Source organism: Atractosteus spatula, chromosome 6 (assembly GCF_055471065.1).
Source record: "Atractosteus spatula isolate fAtrSpa1 chromosome 6, fAtrSpa1.hap1, whole genome shotgun sequence".
Taxonomy (NCBI): domain Eukaryota; kingdom Metazoa; phylum Chordata; class Actinopteri; order Semionotiformes; family Lepisosteidae; genus Atractosteus; species Atractosteus spatula.
Window position 1 is genome coordinate 40,690,635 of NC_142711.1, and position 27,499 is coordinate 40,718,133.

The window sequence follows — 27,499 nt, forward strand, 5'->3', positions numbered from 1 at the left end:
CTTCTTTTTGAGACTAGGGTCAGGGGTCAATGCACCCTCAGAACAACAAAGCTGAAAGATACTTGAAATTACAGCACTTTCACCTCTTCTGTGTCTAGCTCCTTACACTCCAGGTATGGTGAATGAGCACTAATTCATTTCTTTCTTTCACTGTGTTGTTCTCCTCATAATACAGCTTCTAGTCACAGTTAATCATAGCCTTCACGCTGACAAGGAGAGCTACACTGAAATGTAACTGAATGGTCCTGCCTGTCTGTTCAATACAGTTACAGACTCAGATACAGTACCTGAAAAGCAGCAGGAGAGTGAATGTCAACTTGGGCTACAAGCCACTCATCCTCCTGGGTCCCCTCTGAGCTCCACATTGACTTCAAGAGTGTCTGGAGTCTCCTCTCATATACCCTGAGTGACCTCACACCACTGCCTGATATGTAATACCAAAACTGCAGGGAGGATACAAAATGGTGAAGACAGTAACATACAGTAAGTGAGAATGAATATGTATGCTACACAACTAATAATATGTGGGCTTTGAAGTTACCTTCAAGCAATATCTGGAAGGCAGGTATGTTGGGCTGTCCAAGTAACCCTTCACTGGTGATTGAAGAGGTGTTGGTGTTGCAAAGTGCATATAATGGCCATATTCACTGCCATAGCTGTGATCAATCAGAGGGCCAATGGGGTTATTTGAACCAGATCCCAGAGTCCAGTCAAAATCATTAGTGTTGTCCTGGGTAAAGCCACACACCCCATTCTCAAAGTCACACTCTCCTGAAACAAAATGACATGCTTATCAATGATACTTATGAAAAAGATTTAGATGGTTATGATGACACATTGCTTACATCTTCTAGACAATCCAGTGAAGTAATTAAAAAGGCAAACAAAAGTCGGGGTTATGTACAGTATAGTAGTTAAAAACATAATATAACAATCAACAGATGTATGTTAAAAATGTTATAATGTACTAGCAAGGCCTCATTTATTATAAGATTGTGTACAAATCTGGTTACCATGTTATTGAAATATATCTCAGTACAGAGAAGAGAATCCAGATTCTTAAAGTAGCTTAAAGGAATGTCCTATATTGACAGGCTAAAAGAAATTAACCAATTTAGTCTTGAACAGAGAAGACTATGAGAGAATGTGATATATTGTAGCGCTCTCGGGTTCACATGGGTATGCACCCTCGCCGCAGCCGCCTCAGGTCAGCTCCCCCACCGCTGGGGACTCGCCCAGTGGCTACGGTCCCTGCTATTCACAGGGAAGGGCGGTGACGTCACCGCGCTGGTAAGCAGGCTCACACAATCTCTAATGTCGGCCATATGTGTTACAATATGTATTCAAAATCTTCAAAGACATCAACAAAATCAATCCAGCAGACTTCTTCAGAATGAACAGCAAAACATGAACCAGTGCACACAAGTGGAAACTATGTTGAAGTGCTTCTAGTCTCAGTACTTCTCTACTTCTAGGGGTTGTGGGAGTATGGAATAAGCTACTAAACCATGTTGTTGAAGACAGTGGTTTGGTTTTTCAAGAATGGCTGGATGAGATCTTTCAGGTAATTACTATTATCTACTGTACTTAATATTAATAACTAATAACAGATGTGTTAGAAGGGGTTAATGGCTTCTTCATGATTTGTAACATTTCTTAGCTTCTTAAGAAAAGGTGTTTTAATGAATCACTGTCAGAAAGGAATGGAATACAACTAATCTGTCTTGCTGATTAATTGTGCTGTAAAACATAGTTTAGCCTTTAGTAATTATATTTAGGTAATGTAACAAATGCTTCACAAAATTATTTATTTGGATCTTGAAATTAACAGAATCAGTGTCTATAATGCAAACAACAGTGTTAAATCATTTAATGGATCTACTTATCCGTTATCAGAAAATCAATATTGCTGTTAAAATACATGGCAACTCAGATTCACTCTTGGAAGTATAGACATAGTATATACATCGTGGACAAGACTTACGTAAACCAACCAAAATGTTATTGACCAATGAGGAAAGATTCAGATGCAAACTGTGGCCCTCTTTTCTAAAATTCTTCAGCAAAAGCCCTACATTAATTCAAAGCAATTTGTTGCAACACAATGGCTGTACTTTTCTATTGTTCCTTAGAACCTGAGTGTGATAAGGTTTAAACATCTGTGGGCATAATAATTAAACCTGTTGCCAATTAAATTTATTGAATTACTTGATTATTTATTCAATTACTGGAGTTTCATATAATATTTTAAAATTAAACTTATCAATAGAATTATTCATAAATAGTTTTTTTAATCTTCATGGTTTATGCATGCTGCTTCTTTTTTCTTTGTAGCAGAAATTAGACCAAACAACTGCTGGCTGATTCAATTATCATTGAGTCTAACTGCTAGCTTTCAATTGTTTCTTCTTATTTTAAGTAACTGATAATGGATTTTTAAATTATGTCTTCAGGCTTTTTTATCGGTCTCATACATTGGAATAAATAGCAGCATTTAAAATTCAAAAACATACTAGCTGAAGGGCAGGAGTCTGGGTTAAATGATATGTCATCCAGGGCAATGGCACCATCTTCTCTTATGCCTTCAAAGATGATCTGGATATTACGAGCACCAGTGATATGAATCTGTAAAAAGAAAGACTATATTATGTCCCAGTAATAATAATTTCTCCTTGCAGTGGCTACAAACAGACTTTGCCAAAAAAAAGTGGCACTGTGTGATAAAGACTTCCAGATTAAATTCTGGTTTTCCTATATTTATTTCCTGATCTAGTAGGAGAGACAAAAAAACAGTCTTAAATAGTCCCAGGGATTAATGGAAAGGAAAAAAAAAACAAGAAACACAAAAAACTGACTTGTGCATAGTTCCACTGTGGTCCCCAAGTTCCTGTCTTCATCCACAACATTGTCTTATTTGATGCGTTGCCATTAGCCACAATCAGAGAGCCAACCTTGCCACCATACATGTTATACCAGAACATCAGACAGAGTCCTTCCAGACCAACTGCCACAAGGGGGGAGCGAATTCTTGCAACAGCTTTTTCAGTCTGGCCATTTCCTTCAACCAATACATAATGACCTACAATGAAATGGAGAAATACTGCCCTTAATAAAAAGTGTCTTACATTATACCCAGCTAGAAACCTCTTTTGTTGACAATTTTACTGTATGTAATAAATCATGTATGCTGTACCTTAACCTTAACAGTAATAAATCATTATTGTCATGTTGGTCATGAGGACAAACTCACCACGCTAAAAATACTAAAATGTGCTCTTTAATGTGTAATGAATATTTTGAAAAAGGCTTTTTTTTCTTTTTAGGAAAACTACTATCACTCTGACAATGATGTAATCTTGTGACCAATGGGAACGGCTTTATGCTGTTGATCATACATAATTCCAGCCATCCATTTTCAATAACTAAGACCAACACACTGTGGAGATACAAAGGAACAAGTAAAGGTTTATTCCATGCTGAAAAGAGAAGAAACACAATGTTTCAGCTGTGGAGCCTTCTTCAGTTATGAGAGAGAAGGGAAAAACCTGATTTTCCTCTCTCTCTGACACCCAAAGAAGGCTGCAGGAGATGGAGATGAAGACTATCTTGGCTGACAATTAGCATAAGGTTGGATACACTCTAGATGAGATATGAATCCATCGCAAGTCAGACATATGCATACTGTACATGTGTACATACAGGGGTTATTTGAGAGACACCGGTTAATCTGGACAGTGGACTCTGGGAGGAAACAGGAGACATACAGTACATATTTCCATGAGATTTAATGAGAGTGAGATTTCCATGAGATTTCCAATAGCAAAATAGTGAATCTGTTGAGCAAGTCAGAATAAAGGTATTATAGCACAGTGTTTATGGTAAACCTATAGGTCCTTGCAAAAATATTTACCCATTCCATCATTTGAATGCATATTCTTGTTTTTCACAGTTGAATCTTTTCTGGAAATTCACTATTTTACTGAAGGACCTTACAGAGTTATATTTATTTTGAAATCATGTGAACTAATATTATTGTACAAAGACAGGGGCCACTCAACTAACGGTAAAAGTAATTTTGTGCTCTTTAACTAATATACTGCAGTTCTGCCAGAAAACAGCGAGTGGATATATATGAAACTAGCATCTTTTTGTTTCTTATTTTTTGCAGTTTTTGCATGTTTTAATTTATTTCACCCATAAAGGTTGTTGATTTTTAGAACTCACATTTTTCACTCTAATTCACTAAAAATGTGTATACATCATTTGTAATTTAGCACAATAGGACATCACTGGATGAGTACTTGATGAATACTTTTTAAGGCACTATAGATAACTTAACATTTTACTGCATATAACATATAATAATTAAAATATTATTTTAGCTGGTTCCCTTTTATCACTTATTTTTTCAACTTTGCTGTACCCTTTTTTCAGCATGAAAAAAGAGAGAAATGTAAAGCAGAAATTTAATTTTTTATTACATCTTTTAAATTGTGCAACTGGCATCTCAAATTAACCTGGCATTTAGAATATATAAAAAAATACATACTTGAAAACCGACTCTACATATAATCATCACATTTTTGTTTATTGTGCAATTAAATGGTCAACAAAAGAATGTGAAGTTTATGTCAGCAAGCAACTGATGCAAGGCATTGAACACCCTGAACCAGGGTGCCAGTCCATCAGAGGGCACAAACACAGTTACACACACACTCACACCAGGAATAGTTTGTCATAGAAGCCAATTAACCTACCATGTCTTTGGGCTATGGAAGGAAACCTGAGCACCTGGCAAAAACCCACATGAACACACGGAGAACATACAAACTTCATGCAGATAGCACCCCAGGTCAGGAATTGAACCCAGGGTCCCACTGGTGAGTGTAAACACCGGTGGTTTTGGTTGGGATCACACAGGGGTTACAATACCTCCCTGAGAAGCTGGAAGCACATGTAGCACTGTGGCATTTCGCTTGAGAATGCAAAAGTAACTGAAGATGACTTGTGGAATTCACCACAAGTCTCAGATCCACTGAGGAGGATACAAAATAAAGTAGAGAAGCCCTCTGCTCCATGCCTCAGTCAGACAAGGAAATTAGATATAAATTCTCTAAGCAAAGGTCCGTCTCTTGTCTTGATTATTCCTTAATCTAGCAACTAAGACATCAACTTTGCAGTACTGTTGCCCAGAGACGATTCACTGTACACAGAAAACTATCTCTATGGGTGTGTCTCAAGAGACAGGTCTTCATATTTATTTACTATTTCCTTTCAGTGGTTGTCATCACTTACAGTATATCTAAACCTTTCCTGGTTAGTGTTTGCTTCAATTACTTTCTTGAGCGGCTTGTTTATGTCTCCCAAGGTAATGTAAGGCTTTGTCCTCCCAGGTCTGTGGCTAATTCCACTTGAGTTTTTAATTAAGTTTACATTTTTACATGGTATATAAAACATTACTACACCAGGACCATTTTGGTCCAAACCAGGACCATTAGTGTCTCCCAAAGTTGCAAGCTGCTGCAGAAAACTTAATTAAAAAGTAATTTAGGACTGAGAGCCGCAACTTCTTTTTTACATTAATGTAAAGTGCATGTATAAAACAAACAGCCATCCTGGATATCTTTGAGAAATGCCTGGACAAGATCTTTGAATTTACAGTATATAGGCTTGATATACTGTAGCATTCAAACAAATAAGGTGGGCAAATGTTCTTTCATTTGTGATTGTTTTTTTAGGTTCTTTCCTTTTTCCATTGATTACTGTACATAGTTAGAGCAGTTTCTATGGTTCTATTGTTCAGTAGTTTTAATTTATTTTCAGGGAAAATTAAGTATTAAATCGGTATTATATAAAACAGGTCCATTTCAAACATTTACCTGTATGACTTGGAATGACAGAGATGGAAAGGTTAAGTTATGCCATTGTTAACTTTAGTAGTATTGATGTTTGCCAGCAAAGACATCTTGAATCCAAAAGATTTTTACAAAATCTCCTTCAGGCTTGTCCTATGATCAATGATCAATTTTAAATGTGGAAAGTGGAAAAAAGGTTCGAGTCAATGACCTGAAGCCTTTTCTTTTGTTAATGTGGATTATTTGATCTTTTCAAGTACCTCCAGAGGCAGAAACTCAATATATGTGTGGCTCAAAAGTGTGGATCGAAATGCAGATAATGGGTAGTTATTTTCTACCCATTCTATTCATGATTGTGTTATAGCAGTCACCAAGCTATTGACACAAGGCTAGCTGTGCTTATTAAAAATCAGACACCCTGGAAATTTGCCCACCTCTCACACTCCCAGTGGTATGATCTTCTGCTGGTCCAAACGAGCCTGTCCCCGTTGACCCCTGCTGCCTTCGCCAATCAGAACCCTCATTCGGGTCCTGCTGCCAGCCACAGAGGTCCACTTCAAAGTCACAGTCATTGGCACCGGGCACTAAAAAAGGGCACACAATGTTCCTAAGAAAGGACTAGAAGAGCAGAGTAAAAAATTGCCCTTTGACGTTATCTGCTTCCTTGCTGGTTATGATTGTTCCATCAAAAACTATTCTAAAACAATTATCTTGACAGGGAAAATATGACTTCTTTTCTCTCATTCTCCACTATGACAGGTACCTATTTACTGCTTCGGCAGTGAGCAGGAGTTCAGACAAAGATTAATAGATATTCCACACAGTAGAAGTATTTCATCTTTCACATAAAAGTTCTATTGTGAGGGCTTACAGATCTCACCAGTATATTTTACTGTTTTTCTCTTGTTTTGGAAAACTTTTATTAAACCTTTTATCTACACTAAACGTTGTCAGTTATATATATATATCTTAGAATTTAAGTTATCACACAAAAGATTGCATTGTACGGTCCTGTAATGCTGAACAAGATTTCAGAATAAAATATGAGCCTGGGCCATCATGAAGGCTGAAGGAGTGTTGAAGAGAACAAAACAATCAGACAGGTAAGCAGCAGCAGAAAGATATACCCATGTTATAAAACTACAATTTAATTTAATTGAAATGAAAAGTAAACTCTCAACACAAGTTCTATGTGAGTTCATAAGTTCAAGTGTAGTGTAAAATTAGGTGACAGTTTCCTTATATCCTTCTTCTACAAATATGAGAAGCTACAATTATCCATTAAGCACAGAGAAGAAGGCATTAATTAAAGTAGATAACATTGTGGGTTGTGGAAGAGTGCCTAATAATGTCTTTTCTACAAACATGAGGTTTGTGGATAGGGTAGACCTGAACGGGAAATTACTTAATAAGTGAATGTACAGAGATAATTCAATTTTTACTTTCAAATTTTATTATAAGCACGTCAACCCACCATCACATAACAATATACTAAAGCTAATAACTTTATACTGTAGTTGTGCTTTTATTATCTCTTTCCGCATAAATGATTAGTACAATCATTTGGATTTAACATAAATTACCAGAAAAAGTCCAACCTAGTCTTTGAAAGTTTTTTTTTGCACGCACACTTTTATACATCCATCCATTTTCTAACAGCTTTATCTGTACCCTTAGTACAGGGTTGTAGCTGACACTGGAGCCTAACTCAGCAAGCAATGGGTGCATGCCAGGATATAGCATGGAGAGTTGATCAAAAGGAATACACAGACATAAACGCACATGCAACTGGGCCATTTCCTTTACAGAAATCAATTAAGCTACCAGCATGACTTTGGACTGTGGGAGAAAACTAGAGCACTCAAAGAAAACAACAAAGTTAACCACTGTGCCGCCAGTTTTTACATTTAAACAATGAAAGCATTTGGTCAATGACAGAAGTTTGTGTGTTCCACTTGAAAGATGTAATTGTATTACTTTGTCTTATTATTCATTAAAAGGTTCTTCACTTTTCTTTTTTAGGGTAAACTTAATACCAATCTAAACATGCTGGCCCTGCACTGTCTGTGTTCGGCCTGCCCAGCAATTCTCTTACTCTGAGTGGGTGGCAGAGTTGGCGCATCTGTGACAGGAGGAGAGGTGGAGCACAAGCCCAGGCGAAGCTGTATGTCATCAAGGGCCACATCTCCCATCAAACCCCATCCTTTTTCATACACAAATATGAACTGATAAAAAAAAACCAACAAGATTCACTGAAAATAACACATTAACAACAATTGAATATAAATGAATATTTAGGCTAAAAATAATGTGACCTGTTCCACCAAATGACCTGGTTATGAGAAGTCATTACTCAAAAGTTTAGGGTTGTACGTTCTAGCAAATATTATATACTGACTAAGAATCCATATTTTAAGAAAGTCATACAGAGAAAAATCTTGATGTTGTCTCCTTTAAAGTTCTCTTCCAGATCTTGTCACTAAGATTAATAATATAATATTGAGAACAAACATAAAAGGGCCTACTTTTAGGAAAGCAGATGATAAAATGCAATTTGTTGAAAGGAAATTAAGAAGCAATGAGAACAGAGGAAGCATCAGAATGGTAAGTGGAATTAATATTGAAATGACCTGAAGCATTTCATGTTCACAGCCGGAGTAGATTGTTCAGTTTTCAAATATCCCTTTCTAAGATTATGGTACTTTTTTTGCAATGAGCTTTAATGAACTTTGTGCCTGATTTCTTTCCTCATCAAAGCTACAGTCCAGTGTTTAAGACTTTCTGTCAGTGGTATTAATGGATCACAACTCTATCCACATGTTCGAACATTTGAACGACTAGTGTAATTAGACTAGTACTTAATTTGAATGTAGAATATGGATGTTTTAAATCTTTTAGAGCAGCCTTCCAGTTTCTGTTGTTAAGTGATTTCCATATCTCTTATAAAGCTTACTAGGCCCTTTATTGAGATTAAGGTGTGGATGGATGTGCAGTTTCTCATGACTACAGTATAGTAGCTAGAAAGGTAAAACTCAGTGCTGTGAAAGGTACTTAAGTATCATGAATTTATGTGACTATTTTCACTGTTTCTGCTGAACTGGACTTGCCATTAAAAGCTTTTCCACATATCTAAATTATGTATTGACGACATAATATAAAAGCCAGTATTTGCTTTGTGTTTCTGAATAAAAAAAGAATTAATAAAAGTAAAATAAACAAGATTTCTAATGTCTTTTTCACATTCAAGTTTCTGCTGTTTAATTAACACTGGGTTTATAACACCATTCTATTTCAAATTCATATTCCCTCAATTTCAAATTGTAATTGCAAACTGATAATACTTACCCAGTATGGTTCCCGAAAGTCCACAGTAACCATGCCTTCAGACCAATTGTTCCCTTGATTTCCAGATTTTCTCCAAATCAGAGATCCAAGTTTGTTTCCATTTGTATGGAGTGTCCTTTGAAGTGAGGAAAAATAATTTTAAATAAGAATGTAATTTTTTTAAAATTAAAATGATTAATTTATTTAATGTATGCTAAGTGCATGAGCATTAGCTATTGCCACTGAAATCTGGATCTTCCAGAAAGTAATGCACCACATTTTACAAAAAAATAATTCCTATGGGAAAACAACTTTTGGCACTGTACAACTGAACTCTTTTTGTCACTAAGTTTCAAATTATTTCTATAGAGAACCCAGGAATTAATTAGTCATCAAATACATTTTCACTAAGAAAGAAAAAGTGGGCTTTCTGGACAAGCTTCATACAAAATGATGCTAACAAGGTCTGATAGTGAAGATTCCTAATGATTAAACATGAAGAAACATGGTGAGAATGAATCATATTCACTATGTCAATATGAACACTTTGATGTATGGTGTCTAACTAATCAAATGCCAAAAAAAACTGAAGAGAAAACTTTAAAAAATGAAATATTTCAACTAGTTACATATTCAACAGCTTTGATATGGTAAACCTATATTAGATAAGGTGCACAAAATTGACTTGGACAAATCACACAATTAGTTGAATGGCCTCTGAGTGCAATACAGATTAAGGTTCACACGATTTCAGAAAAATACACCTACAGCATCTGTGAAATGTCCCTCAGTCAGGAATTTCAAGCAAAGATTTACACTTGAAGACCAAGGAGCTTTCAGAAAAATTAAAGGATTACATTGTAGAACAGTACAGATCAAGAGAAGAGTTAAATATTAAAAGACAATGAATATTCAATTGAACAAGGTAAAATTGATCATTAAGATGCAAAAGGTGTATTTTACCACCCAGATTCTATGTCAGGCTGTCCCTACTGATCAAGGAGGAAACTGGTTAGTAACGCCAATGGCAACTGGAAGAGTTACATACTTTAAATGACTGAGATGGAAGAAAATGTCCATGAGAAAACAATAGACACTACCAGTTACTCCACCTCACTGTTCTGTATGAACTGAAAAAATGCAAATCCTCCATGGATCTGCAATCTGCAATTTGTAACAAAATGATCTGAGTAGTACTGCAAACCTGAGGTAGATGGTTTTGTGGTCAGATGACAAAATTGGAACTTTTGGTCTAAATATCTAAATAGTATCACATAGTCAACACCATCCCTAGTACAAAACATAATGGTGACAGTATTACAGTATGTTCTGTGGCTGCTTCTAATCAGCAGGTATTGTAGTAGGAAGACTAAGGTAAAAATGGGTGCAGAAAAGTATAGGAAAATCCTAGAGGACAACATGCATCCTTTAGCTACAACCTAAAAGTGAAATGAAATTTCACCATTCAGGGAAGACAATGTCCTATTGCAAAAAATCTAAGCTACAGTGAAGTGAATTAACAAAAACAGAATGAATGCCTTTAAGTCACCCAGTCAAGATCCTGACTTGAATCCAACAGAAAATTTGTGGTAGGACTTGAAAATTTCTATCAGTGACCCCCAACAATTTTAACAGAGCATGAGAAGGACTATAAAGAAGAATGGCATGAATTGCACTTTTAAGCAAAAATACTTGCAGCCCTTAGTGCTGCAAAAGGTACAATTACTAAATATTGGCTCAGGAGGATGAATACTTACACAATCAATACATTTCAGGTTTTGATTTTTCTTTGTACTGATATGTAACTTTTTTCTCAAGTGTTCCATTCAAGCACTCATATTTTTGATTAAAAATATTCAAATTAAAACTTTTAATTTTTATTCAACAAAATGGGACTTCATTCGGACGAAATGAATACTTTTGCAGGCAGAGTATTGATAAAAATCACTTCAAATGGATTACAACAAAACAAAGATATCCATTATAATACAGTTCAAATCAATTCCCCAATAAAAAAAATCTTTATCTCATAGTTTAAGTGTTAAATTTAAATTTAAATAAATTAAATTAAATAATTTAAATAAAGTTACATTTCAGTGTTAATTTTTTTGGAATTGCTGTTCTCCCCAATGTATAGTACAGGTTCAGAGAAGATTTGTTGGATGCAGATTTCCTGAAGGAAGCACCGAGTGTGTGATGAATGATCTCTTGGTATATTTAATAGTGCCAGCACTAGCAATTTTTATTTTTTATTTATATATGTACTCATTTATTCATCAGCAACTGGCATACATACAACATTAGAGGGCTTTGTGAAATGCAGTGAAAACTATTTGCAGCATACAATACACTGAACCAGGGCTAGCAACAAGAAATGAAAAATACTTTTTTTCAGAATGTAGAACTAAAAGTGAATAACGAAATGACACTTTAGTATGAACTGAAGTGTATGTGCATATAAAAATGTAATAAATGCAGTAAACAAGTCTGATATTTTTAGTGCCTCACATTATTGTGAAAGGTATGGCATGTAAATCATCACTTCCCTGTGTTTTGCTACACTTGAAAGGATTCAGCTAGTAAACCACAGAACATAATATAGGCAAATCTGAAAACAGCTCCTCAGAGTTTGTTGCAGGGCAAACTGGTCAATCTCTTTTGACAAATATAGTTTTAAAACCCAAAGACAAATTTTCACATGTTTGGGTGGCATCTCAGAAAATATATACAGTATTTTGTGATATTTTAAACATTTTCATACCTGTTATTGATGTAAAGACTTAGGTTCCCAATGTTTTGGCCATACATGTGATACCAGAATAATAGACAGCTTCCTTCCACTGCTGGCTGAAATATTTCACTGACCAGCATTATTCTGTCTCCAGGTGATCCCACAGAACTGTCTGCATAAACATAGTAACCTAGAAAGTTTGAAAAACAAGTTACTTTACATTTCATAATTGTCTGTGCTGCTATGGTAAATGTGTGCAAAATAAACTCACCAAATTGAATTGTATTATATTACTGCAAATTCTCACTTTTGTTGTTAAAGAAAATATAAACAATAATGACATTCTGCTTTCTGGGTGGTTATGCAGGGATACATTCCAAATATATTTTCCTTGTGTGTTGTTTACCACTGAATAAAACACACTTAATGGCATTTTTTTCTGGGATAAGATTTGTTTGGCCCAGGGTTTTTTAAATAATCTTGTTATGAAAAGGACAGATCAAAGCGAAGAAAACAATTCATAGCAGTTTTATTCTTTAAAATGTTTTAATAATTAGGGATAGGGATAAGGCAACAGTCATTCTTCATATACTGTATTAGCTTTATTAGTATAATAATTTAGTATTTCTTCCCACCCTCTGTGGTGTTGGTAGTATGGTCAACGCCAGGTCCAGTATTGATGTTGGGAGTGTTCCCTCTGCTTCGGATCCAGTCACCCTCATCCACAACCTCAATGTTTGTCCATCCACACAAATTGGTCTCAAAGTCACAGTATCCAGCAGGAGAACATGGTCCATTAAACACCAGAATATCATCTATGGCAATGTCTCCTTTGTCAGTGGTCCCTTTTATCCCTTCAAATACAATCTGAACACCAAAACAAAATTTCCTTTCCTCGATTTTCTTAATCCATCCTCAATCCATTTTCTCACTCTCATGCCTATCAATCATCTCTACATGCTTTAAGGTAAAGTTAAATCATTTTAAATTTTTGGTCAACAATAAGATGTGTCTCATCTTAGGCTTATTTCAGACATTCAAAACTATGAAATCATATGGATAGTGGAAGGATCACTTCACTATTTAGCATTTTTTATGTCACTGGGAAGTTAGAGCAGCATTCAGCAATGCTGTTTTGTTGGAAAAAAACAGCAAATTCAAAACTCTTTTCTATTTTAAATGTTGCACAAATGTTATTAGTATATTAGCTATATGTGTATAGCATTGTACACTAAATTGTCTAAACAGCTAATGTTTTTCATTAAAAAACCTTCAGAAACTGAATAAATCTTTAGTACATAGTTAAATGATTAAAAACCTTTTTAAAAATGCACCATTTCTTGCCGTTTGTCACATGCCAGCTGTCTATTTTCTTATGGCCTTTACTTTATTCACTGTTCTGGTGCTTAATACGTGCATTTGAACATGCTATTAACAGAAATAATAATGCTTTAGACTACCTCAGTAATTTTTAGAACTCACCTTACTGGACACAATAACTTGAAAGATTCTGTAGAGCCCACCTTGTTTTCTAATGTGTTCACATCATTTAAAAGTGTAAAAGTAACACATACACAACAGAAAAAGATGGCATGAGTGAATATACATCACTGATGAGGAAATATAAAATATTTCAATAGTGGAAAACTCCAAAGAGCAGTCTCCCTGTACTATCTGTGTTTCTTAAAAAAATTTAATTTAAAAAGGAATAAAAATGAAAAGTCATTACGTATAAAGTCTAGTTAAGAAACAGCATTATCGTTTCGCACCTGGATCAGATCTTAGGAATTAAGCTGCAGTAGGCTTGTCCTGGTCAGTGCCAGGATGGGAGATTTGTAAAATTTCTGCTGCCTACTAAGACCACCCTTCTACTGCATGTGTTATGGAAGGAGGAGGTACTCCTGTCAGTCCAAAACTTTCAAACCAATGTCCCAGTATGGCAACAGGAGACACTATGCTTAAGGATGTGAGCTGTTTAGGGGAGATGTTTATCCAAGCTCCTGACTACAATACTTGCTCATTAAAGATATGTGGTCTTTAATGGTTTTCTGAAGGACTAGGGGAGTTAACCCACACATCCTGACTAAATCCCACTATGTGCTTATACAATTTGACCTTCCTAAAGTTTCCCCTTAATTCCATGAGTGAAGCAATATCACACTGCTTTTTGAATGGTATGCTGACACACACTGGCTGCCTTACGTCACCCAGGTTGGTACTGCACTATAGTGATAGGAGAAAAGGTTCCATTCTTATAAAGCACTATAAGAGCATCTGAGAAAAAGCACACAAAGGTATATATATATGCTATAAAAAAGTGTGTAATTAGTATACTTATGGTTTATCATCCCAACAATTTACTGATTAAGTTTGCTCTGCATTTCACAAAATGCACTAAAAAGGGTCTCTTTTTGCTGTCTCCAATACTGTATGGCACTCATATGTTGCTTTCTCAATTCAAAACTTCCATGAAAAACAAATTTGTTAACCAAACATGTTTTGGCAATAAATCTCTATCCCTGAGTTGACATGCACAATATGAATACTCACTCTGAATGGTGATGCCTGGCATTCTTCAAGGCTTGTCTGGGCAAACCTCCATAGCACTCCTTGATTTCCAGTTTGAGAGAATATAAGAGACTGATTCCCAACACTGTCATCTTGCTTGTACACATTTAAGGTTCCAACGCCTACTCCATACATGTGATACCAAAATTGTAAACACCTGTTCTTCCCTGTTACAGAAAATTACAGAATGACCATTAAGATGTCTTACATCTGTTTCTGACAAGGACAATTAAGGTCTGCTGATGTTTTCTAGAAAATTGTAACATAATATTAAAACCTGAACACGTATCTCTTGTGAGACACCAGTCAAGAATTCAAGAATGATATAACCAAGGTTGAATGTAACTAAACTGTGCTATGTGTAAAACATGCTACAAATAGCCTGGATTTGAGTCCTGAAAAGGTGCTATGTAATACTCGTCAAGTATTTAAAGAAGCTGACATTGTTGTCAATTCCTACAACTCCTCCTTAAATATGTACATGATTTTACTTTTAAATATTGAAACTGTCTGCAGGACCACAGACATGAAGAAAGGTATAGCACATTCTCACAAGCTGACTTTTATTAAGAACAGTGGTTCACTCTTTGCTTACTGATGGCCTAGGCACAGTATATACAGTAAATGAAAGTCCAGATTATCACACCTGCTGGGAATGCTGGAGAAACCATTCTTGCCTTTTGCCCTGGTCTGTGAGGACTGGAGGTTTCTAGATAAAAATAGTGACCAGTAGCTGTGTTTGTTGTATGATCAAAGCTTGGTCCAGTGTCAGCACTAGGAGTCCCTCCAAATCCTCTAATCCAGTCATAGTCGTCATCTGTCTCTTGGATCCAATTACAGTCATTTTCTTCAAAATCACAAAGGTCTTGAGGAAAAAAATCAAATCAGAAAATCGTATTATTTTGGAGATATGACAATATAAATTGAACAGATTCACATGCCAACTGAGGAAGAATAACACATTAATAGAGTACTCACTGTTTATTATGGACTGATAGGATGAAGGTTGTGGGTGAGTGGACATAAAAAAGTTGAATGGACAGACAGAAATCCTAGAGTCACTTACACAATACATCTTTCCTCTTAAACTTTAAAATGTACGTCTATCAAAACCTCTCGATTGTATATGTACTACAAGATATTCAACATAGTAACTCCCTAAAATGGGAGTTTTCATTTAAAATTTTAAGTGCAAAAACTAAAATCCACTTCAGTGCTAAAGATAAATTGCAATTAGTGTTAAACTACAGTATGTACAAATTTTAATAATAATACTGATATTATTATGCATGAATTCCTAACAGAGGAGAGCAAATGTTTATGAAGCTATAGTTAAGATGGCACAAGTCATGTCTTAAGTCTTTGAATGAAGTTGAATTCAGCTTCAAGATTGAAATAATAGCCGCAAAATGTCACTTAGTTACAGTGTTCACAGCTCTGCTAGGAATTTGCTGTTCTGATGATGTCATCATCATGTTCAGCATGATGGCACAGTGGGTAGCATTGCTGCCTTGCAGCACTGGGGCCCTTGGGTTCAATTGTGGACCTGGGGTTCTATCTGCATTAAAGTACTGTTTATTCTCCCTGGGTTCACATGGGTTTCTTCTAGGTGGGTTTCCTCCCACAGTCCAAAGAAATACTAGAAGGTTAATTGGGTTCTAGGAAAATTGGCCCTGGTGTGAGTGTGTGTACAGTATGGCTGTGTCTGCCCTGTGATGTACTGGCATCCTGTTCAGGGTGTACCCTGCCTGTCCTGCCTTGTGCCTGTTTGCTCTGGCTGCCCCATGATTCTGTATTGAATAAAGAGTTTAGAAAATGGGTGGATCATCATACAAGCTCTTGTGACTGTTATTTAGTCTATGCACACCCCACATCCAACATAATGATATTAATATCACCATATTTGTATTTGTAACCCATTTCAGATATGTTTGCTCTATACATGTGATTGCTTAAAGCTTAACAGAGAGCATACCGGATGGTGGACAAGCTCCAGGGACAAATGAAATGTCATCAATTGCAATGTCTCCCGCAGGTCCGCCAACAGTGGCTTCCAACATTATTTCATGAACATCCTGGAGAACCACATGAATCTGGGCCTTTCTCCACTCATCTCCCACTGTCCCCTTCCTCTGCCATATCTTGGAAGAAATAGAGATTTTTAGACATGTTAAACATGTTAAATTCCCTTTATTAAAAAGCAATTAAAATAAGTTAAGTTTATTTCTCAAACTTGTTTAAATGGAGAGTTACTGGGTGTTGGTAGCTGATGAAGTTGAAAGGACTCAAAAGACTTTTGGGTTTTTAGATAACAGCTCATATATTCAATTAATGTGTTCCTTTGCTAGGATTTGAAATATTTGCTAATAAAACCCCACAAAACTATAATTTCTTATCTGCTTTATGTATGTCACGGTTTGTGCTTTTCACAATATCAAAGCTGGCAAATTGAAAGTAAAGTTGCTTTTTTTTATTAAGCGTGTTTATAAAATGGGCTGTCCACATGTTTCCTGTACACAAACAGCTAGCAGCACTCCTGCATCAGAAGCAATCAAGCTCAGGAATGAAAAAAAACTCACAGCTGCCTGAAGTGAGTACACTGATTTTTCTCTCGGTGCATCAGTATTCCTCTCTGTATTAGCAGATCTAGCACAGCTGCCATAACAGTTTGTCATGCCTTCAGAAAGACTGTATCTTATTTGCTTAAACATAATGATTCTTACTAACTAACTGAAAAAACACTTTATATTCAATTCAATCACTTTACATTCAAGTCAACAGCTAATGTATGACAAGTGTTCCTTTGGAACCAGCAAATACTTTTTTATATTTAAATAAAGTCTAAAAATATATTCAGCAGTAATGAGGTGAGTTGTCTTATCTTCGTTTTTTATTCTCTAACGACGATGGGTTAAAACATGATGTGATGATTCACAGGACATTGAGCTATTGTTGAATACTGCACCATCCTTTCACGCCTGGATGCTCAAATTTTACACAGACTGTTAGACTTAAAAGCTGCTTTCATTCCTTAAAACAATTACAGTCACCTGTAATTTGCATTTTAATATAAAACAATCGAACGACTAATTTTATCACACATTTTTGCTTGCTTTTACTAACATACATGTATGCTGGATATAGTATATCTAATTCTGCACAGACCTACACCTTGTATTACAGTCTGTGTAACCATTCATGTGTTATTGTAATGTACAGTACATCTCAAAATATATTGTATAGTTAATCTGAACCTATATGGATAACTTATTAATAAGTTGCTTGGATGATAGAAATGTGAATGCTTGGGTAGTTCAATACATTGTGAAATAAATCAACTGTAAAACAGTTTGAGGTTGCAACAGCTCATTAGATTAAATGCACACCAGTGTTTTGGGCTGATGAAGATTCTTTTGCAGATACATCCTTAAGGTTCCAACAGTGGCTCCAAACATATGATACCAGAAGGTCAGGCAGTACCCATGAAGCCCAGAAGAGCCCAACAAAGGAGTCCTTAACTGAGCAACATCCCCTTCTCTCCTGGGCGTAGAGCTTTCAATATACAAATAGTTCCCTAGAAAACACAAAGTCCACATTTTAATATATTCCAATAGAAAACAGCAGTATAATTTAACCATTAGTCCTTTCTAGGGAACTAGGGGACTCAGATTGACTGTCAGCTCAAAATGGGCCCCAAATTCGAATTTCTATTATTGCTGTTCATCAAGGAAGCAACTATTGTAACACAATTCTGGGCCTTTAAAACAGTTTAGTATCTGAAAAAGTTATAAAACACCTGTCCTGGAAAAAAGGAGGGAATACTAATAATATTTGTATTAACTTATTTTAATTATTACTTATTATGCAAATAATCTGATACTGATTCAAATTATTTTTAGATTATTGTTTTTTTTTTTACAACGGTATCCCCTTTTAGAGGATGACATATATTTAAACTATTGTATTTAATAGTAGAAATAACCAAACTGGTTCTTCAAGAAGCCACTCAAATGAGTGGAGGAAGAAAAACATCACTTAGCTGATTGAATGACTAAGGACTCGAGCATCAACTAAGATAGAAAAACCAAATCAAATTGAGTATACATGGTAGTTTCAACATGCACAAATACTGTATGTGCACCCAGTACTGGAAAGCCACCTATTCCTGGTAAGGGTGACCACAACGGAGAGTATACCCAGAAAGCATAAGAGCAGAGCGGTACTACACTCTGAGCATGATGCAAGTCCATCACAGATAGTTGAGAGACCTGAATTAACCTAGCACACAGTGAGGTAAGAAAAGTAAGCACACAGCCTTGAGATTTTATGGTTTAATATATATAGACATATTTGACCTTCACCTAGTCCTAGTCCTAATAGCATTCAAGTCAATTCAATGGATTTTTATATATAGCCTTTCACAGCAAGGCTGCCCCAAGGCCCTTAACAAAGCAAGTGACCACACATGTTGTTAATGGAGAACAGAAAAGACCAGAAGACAACAGAGGAGAGGAACCAAAAACGCCTTAGTAAGGAGAAAAAAAACCTCCAGGGGTCCAAGGTCAACTGGTTGCCCAACGCCTTTGGGCATGCTAACATTATACAATAAAAAAATAATAAATAGTAGATAAAATTAATCTAATTTGACAAATAACACACAAAAATTGTACTTTCTCATTATTTATTTTAAAAAATCAGCCAGCGTTCAATATCATTCTGTAAAAAAGTCAGTATACTGTACCTCTCGATTCAGCAACTTGTATCAGCAATACCTTGAATTAAACATTATCTGTAAGAGTTGAACAGTCTCTCATTATCTGGGAGGAATTTTGGTTCACTCTTTTACAGAACTGCTTCAGCTCTATGATGATTGAGAGCTTTCTCAAATGTACAGCTCTCTATGTCCTGCCACAGCATCTCTATAGGGTTTAGGTCAAGACTTTGACTTGGCCAGTCCACAATCCTGAATTTCTTTTTTTGAGCCATTGTTAAATTTATGTGTGTGTTTTGGATCATTGTCCTGTTGCATGAACCACTTGCAGTTCAGCTTTAGCTTTTGGAGAGATGGTCTGACATTTTCCTCTAGAATACTGGTAGAGTATGGAATTCATAATAGATTCAATGATAATGAGTTGTCTAGGTCCTGAGGCAGCAGAGTAGGCCCAAAACATCAACCACACCACCATGCTTGATAGTTGGTTTGAGGGTGTTCTGGACAAAGGCAGTGCTTGGTTTTTACCAAACATGGTCTTTTGCATTATGGCCAAACAATTCCAATTTTGACTCATCTTGCCAAAAGACAGTGTTCCTGAAGTCTTGTTTTTCATTCGAGTGCTGTTTTGCAAACTTGAGACATATACTGTAGCAATATTTTCCTTGGAGAGAAGCAGCAACAATTCTTTCTCTAAGACACATGTTTCTTTGGATGTGGGATTGTGTTACCACATCCCAGAGTACAAACTCTGCAAAGAAAGCAACCCAATCCAGAGTCAAACAACTGACCTCAAAGAGCCTGATTTAATATTTTTTATTTAATATTTTTGCATTTTAGAAACACAAGGGTTAGAATAAAAATGTATGTTTGATTGTGATTTCCAAGCATGTTTCATAATAGAAAAACAATATATAGTCTTGCAGGTCACTTACTCAATCCAAAGGGACAACATTGTTTTTCCTCACATCAATAAACAAACACTAGAGCCCAGAGTGTACAAAACCATGACAAATTAAATTGGGTCTCCTGGCAACACAATGGCATGCATACCACTGACTAAAAATATGATTAAAAAATAAATAAAATTCTAGTTGGTTTAAAACATGGAGAAGTGGGAAAGTAAATACAAAATGTATTGTATTCCAGGTTTCCAATTATCTAAGCTTGTAGAGACATAACTTGAATATTATGTACTAGTCCTACAGATTTGTTTTATTTGAGAATTAAAACAGATATGAAAATAATCTTAAACACAGTGATGATGAAATTCTAAAATAAACATTTTTATGACAAGATGTATGACAGTATGTATGACCTTATGTTTCTGTAATGTGTCTTCAGTCTTTAAACTTTATAGGGAAATATCTAAAGAACATACATAAATATTAGTTCAAGTAGGTAGCTGCATCAGCATGTGTAGTCTGCAAAGGAACAAATAAAGGTTTATTCCATGCTGAAAAGAGAAGAAAGAAACGTTTCGGCTGAAGAAGGCTCCAAATATTATGTTTCCTCAGCCAAGCTGAAAAAAAGCCCAAGAATATACAGTGCCTTACAAAAGTATTCACACCCTTTCAATAATTTCCCTTGAGTACATGCTCAACACTGAACATGTTTATGGATAAAATCAGCAACAACAACAAAGAAAATCAATTAAAATATGTTGATTGCATAAGTACTGTATGTATCATCCCCCAGAGTCAGCTGCTGCAAGCATCGCTGGAAACAATTACGGCTGTGAAGATCATTAATGGACAGCAAAGTCTTGCCACAGATTTTCTATCAGATTTGAAGGGATATTGTTGACCCTCTGGACATTTTCTTCCATCTCAGCCATTCTGCCTTACCACTGTTCAGTTTGGAGGGACAATGTGATCTAGTGACTGGTTAGTACAATAAAACTTCCACTTCTTAATGATCAAGTTCACCATATGTCAGTATGTCTTCAATTTTTATACCCTTCTCCTGATCTGTGGCTTTCTACAATTTAATCCCTCAGTTGTTTTGAAAGATCCTTGGTCTTCATGGGTGAATCCTTGCTTGAAATGTACTACTTAACGGACAGACCTTACAGAGATTAGATGAGGCCACTTGTTATTTTAACAAATTTACATTTGCTTCAGTACAGGGAGTGAATACTTACAGTATGAAATCAACATATTTTAGTTTAGCAGTTTTCTTAAGTTTTCTGCTGACATTTAATTTCTTTCAGTCACAAAAGTGTTCTGTTTTGAGCATTCAGATTTTGAAATTAATAAAAATACTCCCTTAAAAATACAGTATGTATCACATGATACATATCATATCACAAAACATCATTTGTACAGTAATTAAAAAAATAGAACATCATTGGTAGGGGGTAAATTTCTTTGCAAGCACTTGTGGAGCTGTGTGGGGTGTGTTAACCATAGAGGCAGAGGTCTTGATTGAGGAAAACACTTTGCCTCAGTAACCACAGCTGAGAAGACTGAATGTTAACAGGCCTCAGCTGTAGGACTGGATTAAGAGCATGGCAAATAGTTCCCTGAGAGAGACCAAGGAGTATTCAGTCCATAGCTGGCTGCAGGTGAGAAAGGAAGTGAGAGACTGGATATCCCATCAGCTGAGGCTCAGCAATGAAAGAGCTTTGCCAAAGCAGGACTGCAGAAGGTATGAGACGCTGCTGGTGCCAGCAATAGCTACAGTAAAAGCACGTCTGCCTTGAGAGAGGAAGATTGACGATTGCAGCTACAACCCCAGTCAGAGAAACAGTTGAGAGAGAGACCCAGAAAGGACCGATAACAGCAACAGTCCTGGAGGGGACTGTGTGGTAGTAAGAGGAGCCTCTCAAGATTCAATGGGACAGCAGCTCTTATGGTGGAAGAATAGTGCTGTCTGTATGTCCACTGAATGGGAGTTACAGGTGTATCTGAGTTAGCATGTGAGTGCTGGAGTGTCGGTGTGGTAGAGGGTCACTTTCCTAGGAGATACGAGGTATCGGAAAAAGTGAAGGGTCTGTCTAGCCACTGGTCTCTGGTGAGGAAACAGTGGTGTCTGGGCACAGGAAAAGGTGCACCAGCAGCTGCAGGAGCAGCCAGAGTGTGAGGTGCAGTAGAGGGACCCTCTCCCTGGCAATATGAGTATTAGGGGAGAGTTGGGTCCACCTGGCTTCAAACCTCTGGTCAAAAGGCTGCAGCTGCATGTGTGTTAGAGAAGGCAGTGGTGGCTGGGCATGGGTTCAGGGTGCACCAGCAGCTGCAACTACTACTACACAACCTGAGACATGAAAGTGAGGCACCATAAATGTTCTGTGAGTACTTTTAGTGAGGGAAAGCATGTGGAGTCTTGGCACAGAATAAGATGTCATGAAGAGACATGTAATGACAGAGAGTTTTGCGTGCAAGAATGAGGCACTGCAGACTGTATGCGTGAGACCCAGCCTGGTGATATCAGGTCAGGGCACTGGCAGCTGGAGGCAGGTCTGAGACCGAAGATGACTGGTCAAGTGAGTATCAGGAGCCATTGTGTATGGTGTAAGACTGAGCAGAAAGTGAGTGAGGAACATCTGGGCTGGTGGGTAAGCTTGTTGAGCCTGGATAACAGTGGATGTTGTGGAGACTCCAGGCCTGGGAATCTGTGAGCAAAGGGCCCAAAGGTCTCAGAGTATGTGGTGCCACATGTCCAGATTACCCAGAGGAGGGGGGCTAATGGCAACACCACTCTTGGAGGAGAATCCGTGTATGGGTGCAAGAAAAGTTCCCAGCAGGATGAAAAGGGGCATGGCCAGGGCGCTGGACATGTCTGCCCTTGTTCAAATGTCGGTCATTACCTATATACACTCATACCCCAGTATAAGAACTTTGGAATACGAATTTTCGCTAATCCGAACATAAAGAATTTGTACCTTGTAATTCGTTATAAGAACGAAATTTCGCTAATGCTAACTCTAAAGTTTGAAAGTGACCGATTTTGGCCGAGCACCTTCTACGACCATTTGAATTCAGTGCCACCAAACATCTGTTTGTTTCTGTGCGTGCGCAAGGCATTGTGGTAAAAGAAGCCATGAGGCACCGGTCCTTTGTTTTTACGATCACAACAAAAGCTTGTACTCTCGTTTTCAAAGTGTTTTTTTGTAGTTGCTGTTCATTATGGGGTCTTAAGGAAGAGAAAAAGATTATTTAGCGTAATAGTCAACAACAGTATACACATCTTTTTAGCCGATTGCTTGGATAGTGATCTATTACAAAACAATGAAAAATGTAAATATGATATCATTAATTATTTTACAGCTATAGTTGGTTTATTTGAGTAAAAGTACATTGTTCACTATGCTTGATATAATGGTCTGTATGGCATTATATGCTTAGGGAGGTTTTTGACTGAACTTGTCTTTGGTTTGAAATGGGGTGGAATTTTCCCCATAAGAAATAATGGAATTTTTATTTTTGATTTATGACTTCCAGCCTTCCGAACAGATTTTCAGGAACGAATTAGGTTCGGATACCAGGGCACAAGTGTATATAATTTCTAAAAGAACTACAGCTCAGGCAAGGATCGGCGGCACACACATCATGCTGTTTTAACAACACAAAGAAAGGCTGCTTTTATTTATAGGATCTAAAAGGCTGTGAACAGGTCATTCTAATTGTACACATCTTAAACTAATGCTGTGTTAAAAGAAAGGAGCATTTTTATGTTTGTTACATCATGAACTGGGAAACACAATCTATCTAAAGATATATTTTTCAGTGCAATAAATGTGTACACGACGCTCACTGATATTGTCATTCCCATCCATCGTTGGATCAGCTGTTTCTTCAATCATATCAAAGTATTTTGTTTGGCTAAGAAACGCAAAATCTTTTAGAGGAATAGAAGTCTTTCAGTTAATAATCTGATCATTTTAAGTGAAGAACTCTTTGATATTTTCATCTCCCATTTTATCAGTGTAGGTTATTTTTAATACATAGCGTTGCATTCTGTATGTGAGTAAATTTATTCATACTCACATCTATATACTGTATATATAATTATATATATTCAAATATATTTTCTAAGTTGCACCATAATATGATGGAAGTAAGGTAAAGCATAAATTAAAACAGCAACTTAAAATTTACTGAAAATATGTTGCTTTCCAAATTTTAATTAAAGTTTTTTTAATTAAAACTATTTTTACATAAGAATTATCTGAGGGAGTCATAAACTCAGTACACCCTAAGCCTTTTCCAAACCTTGTTGAAAACTGTAGGCCAAATGCAATTAACCTCTCTTCCACACAAGCACTGTAATTAGTTTCATTTTTGTTCTTTTTATCACTGTAGACTATATAAACACACTGCAAAAGAATTAAATTACCCCAAAGCTAAGAGTAGCCCAGGTCTGCTCATTTCAGACTGAAGCACAGCAGACGTGAAGAAGACTGTGAGTAGAATTCTGAATAAGGTGGTGATTCAAATCCCTGTTATTGCACAATGCCAAAGGGGGTTAGATTGTTACACTAGTAAGCAGAGCAGCAAATGTGTTAAAAAAATTCACAAGAACAAACCACACATCGTAATGTTGAGATTTTAATGTTTTCATCAGAGACAAAATACACACTGTTCCTTTAAGTAGTGTTTGCAAATACCAAAGCATGTTCTTTTATACAATGCTAGAAAAGACTGTGTCATATAATTTACTCTAGCATTATGCAACACCAAATAGCAATATGCTATAGTAACTCTTACAGTTTTTAATCTAAGCATTTCACCAGATCCTACAATGAACTAACTGTGCAAGCTCAATTGGAGGCACATGAGAGACAAAACCAATGATTTCCCTGTCATTCTTCTTTTTGTTACCTGCACCTTAACACAGCTTTGGTGAATGAGAGAAAATAGCAAACAAATGTTTCATCTAAACTTCATTCCATTTAATTCTGCTACCTAGTGCTGCTGTAACAAAGCCTATCTGAGAGCTGAAGATTTAGAGCCAGTCCTAAGAAATTACATAACATACCATCAAAAATGAAAGCTCTGGCTCTGGGAAAAATAAGCAATTTTTTATTATTGAAGCAACATGCAATTAGATCTCGGATGGTCTCTACTCAGGTCAGAGAAATCACATCACACTATTCAGACCAGGAGACCATGAATCAATAATGCAATTCATCCTCTTTTTCTTTTCATTTAAACTTTTTTTCTGAAAGAAAAAGTATTTCTTTCTGTTAAGTTTAAGAAAGATTATCCTTTCTTCCCTGTACATTGCTATATACAGTATATAAGCATGAGCTATGCTTTGCAATAAGGCTTCTTACAGACTCATTCTTTGAATGCTCAGAACCAACTGAGATGCAATCATCTATTTTGCTGTAATACAGAAGCTTCCAGAACTGTTAAGACCTTCTTCTTATTGTCACACTATTCTAAACAATTTCTGATCCAAAGTCTGTCCCCACATGAGTAACACATAACGAAATACCCATCTGAAAGTTACACACATAAAATACTTGGTAATTAGTTGGATTCACCTGAAAACCTTCTATAAGAAAACTGAGAAATATCCATCAGTATAGATAACCTTTGTGCATTGCAGAGGTACTGTATTAACAATATGGATTTGTCTGGTTGTTGTTTTTTTTTGCACCAGCAATAGTTATTTTTAATTTATTAATAACCTCCGAAAGTCATGTATTGTTTGGCTGATGTTTCCATCCCTGTGCCAGATTAAATTAAAACCTTGCTCCACTAGCCACTCACAAATTCCAAACTTATCACGTAACGATAACTTCTTGTTTTGCAATAGGCTTTCTGCTTAGAAAAAAAATTGGACTGTGCAGGATGTGATAATTAAATCTATATTGTGCATGAGCTCACAACTTGAAATAAGCAGCTGCAAGACAGCTTTAATACAAAGCAAAGTCTTTCATCTTGGGTCCTTTCTTTTACCCCACAATACTCCAACTGTCTGCTTTAGTCTGACACCAAATATTTATTTTAAAACAAATAATGCTTCACACTGCATATAGAACTCTACCTACCATGCTGTACAGAAATCAGTGACTTGGACATCGCAAAGTGGACTGTGATACTGCTCAAGGAATACAAATTAATATGGCAGAAAGACCAAGAAAGCTGAAATTCTCCACTCTACTCAGAAATTTAACGTTGTTTTCAGCAGTGTTATCCCTCAATAAGATGGAGTGAATGTACAACTTGAAATATTTGCCTTATTTGGATAACTTGCCTGATTGAGGAGACTTTACAGAATGACAACCTGACTACCGGAGCCCCCCAGAAGAAGGGAATGGGACCACATAATTCCGATGAGTGTGAGAGCAAAGCCCTGATTGCAGTCAATTGATCAGGTGACTGTATAAAAAAGCAGGAAGCAGAGGTTTCCTGTGTCAATCGTGGGATGTCTGCCGACTGAAGACCAGAGGGCAGATTTTCGTGTGCTATCCACAGGAGGAAGAAAGATTGACCATGGACTGTAGGAACTAGTGATAGATCTGACATGTCCAACGGCTTGTCACATACTGTACAGTAAGTAGATAGGGATAGATAGAGAATGAGGAGTTCATTTGATATATTAACATTGGGATGCTTTTTTTGCTCTGTTCTCTCAGGACATGCACAGTACAACAAACAACACCAAACAAAGTAGACAGTACATAAAAAAACAGTAAATAATAAAAAGTGATTATTCTGTATGTACAGACAATACACAAACAGCATAATAAACACGTGGTAGCCAAGTAAAAAGTGCAGAGTACAGAGATGAGTTGAATTCTCAAGAATTGCGTAGTTAACTGTTAAGGATACACCATAGGGTCAAAGCTGTTCTTAAGCCTAGTGGTCCATGCTTTAATAGAGCAGTACTATTTGCCAGAGTGCAGTAAGGAGAACAGTTTGTGACTGGGATGGTTGGGATTCTGAATGATGGATTGGGCTTTATTGCGACAGTGGATGGAGTGAATCTCTTTGATGGTAAATCACATCCTATAATCCTCTGTGTTGTTGCCACAACCCTTTGTAATGCATCTTTGTCATGTATGGTAGCACTGCCGTACCATACAATGATGCCAATAGTGAGGACACCTTCTGTGGTGCTGCAGTAAAAGTTCATGAGTAATTGATTCCCTTTATCGCATTTCTTTGGGCACCGCAGAAAATGGAGGCACTGTTGTGCCTTTTTCAGATTGGCTACAGTGTTGTGACACCAAGCCAAGTCACTGGATATCTGCAGACTGAGGGACCTGGAGCAGCTGACAGTTTCCATTTTTGTGCTCTTTATGCCAATTCAGGCAGGACTCCCACTGGGTCTCCTGAAGCCCAAAGTGAATTATTT

At 36.5% G+C, this 27,499-nt stretch overlaps 1 protein-coding gene across 1 annotated transcript in view; it reads right to left on the reverse strand.

The window, feature by feature from the left end:
• Positions 1–266: 266 nt before the first annotated feature.
• LOC148832882 (MAM and LDL-receptor class A domain-containing protein 2) overlaps positions 267–27,499 on the reverse strand; it is an 89,190-nt gene continuing 61,957 nt past the window's right edge. The window contains exons 41-53 of the mRNA XM_088918157.1: positions 17,865–18,052; positions 16,454–16,619; positions 15,125–15,343; positions 14,461–14,645; positions 12,546–12,777; positions 11,941–12,100; positions 9,201–9,315; positions 7,951–8,080; positions 6,290–6,439; positions 2,856–3,079; positions 2,514–2,625; positions 542–771; positions 267–443 (exon numbers count right to left, since the gene is read on the reverse strand). Coding sequence (XP_088774283.1) covers positions 267–443; positions 542–771; positions 2,514–2,625; positions 2,856–3,079; positions 6,290–6,439; positions 7,951–8,080; positions 9,201–9,315; positions 11,941–12,100; positions 12,546–12,777; positions 14,461–14,645; positions 15,125–15,343; positions 16,454–16,619; positions 17,865–18,052 — 2,288 coding nt within the window. The remainder of the gene's footprint in view (positions 444–541; positions 772–2,513; positions 2,626–2,855; positions 3,080–6,289; positions 6,440–7,950; positions 8,081–9,200; positions 9,316–11,940; positions 12,101–12,545; positions 12,778–14,460; positions 14,646–15,124; positions 15,344–16,453; positions 16,620–17,864; positions 18,053–27,499) is intronic.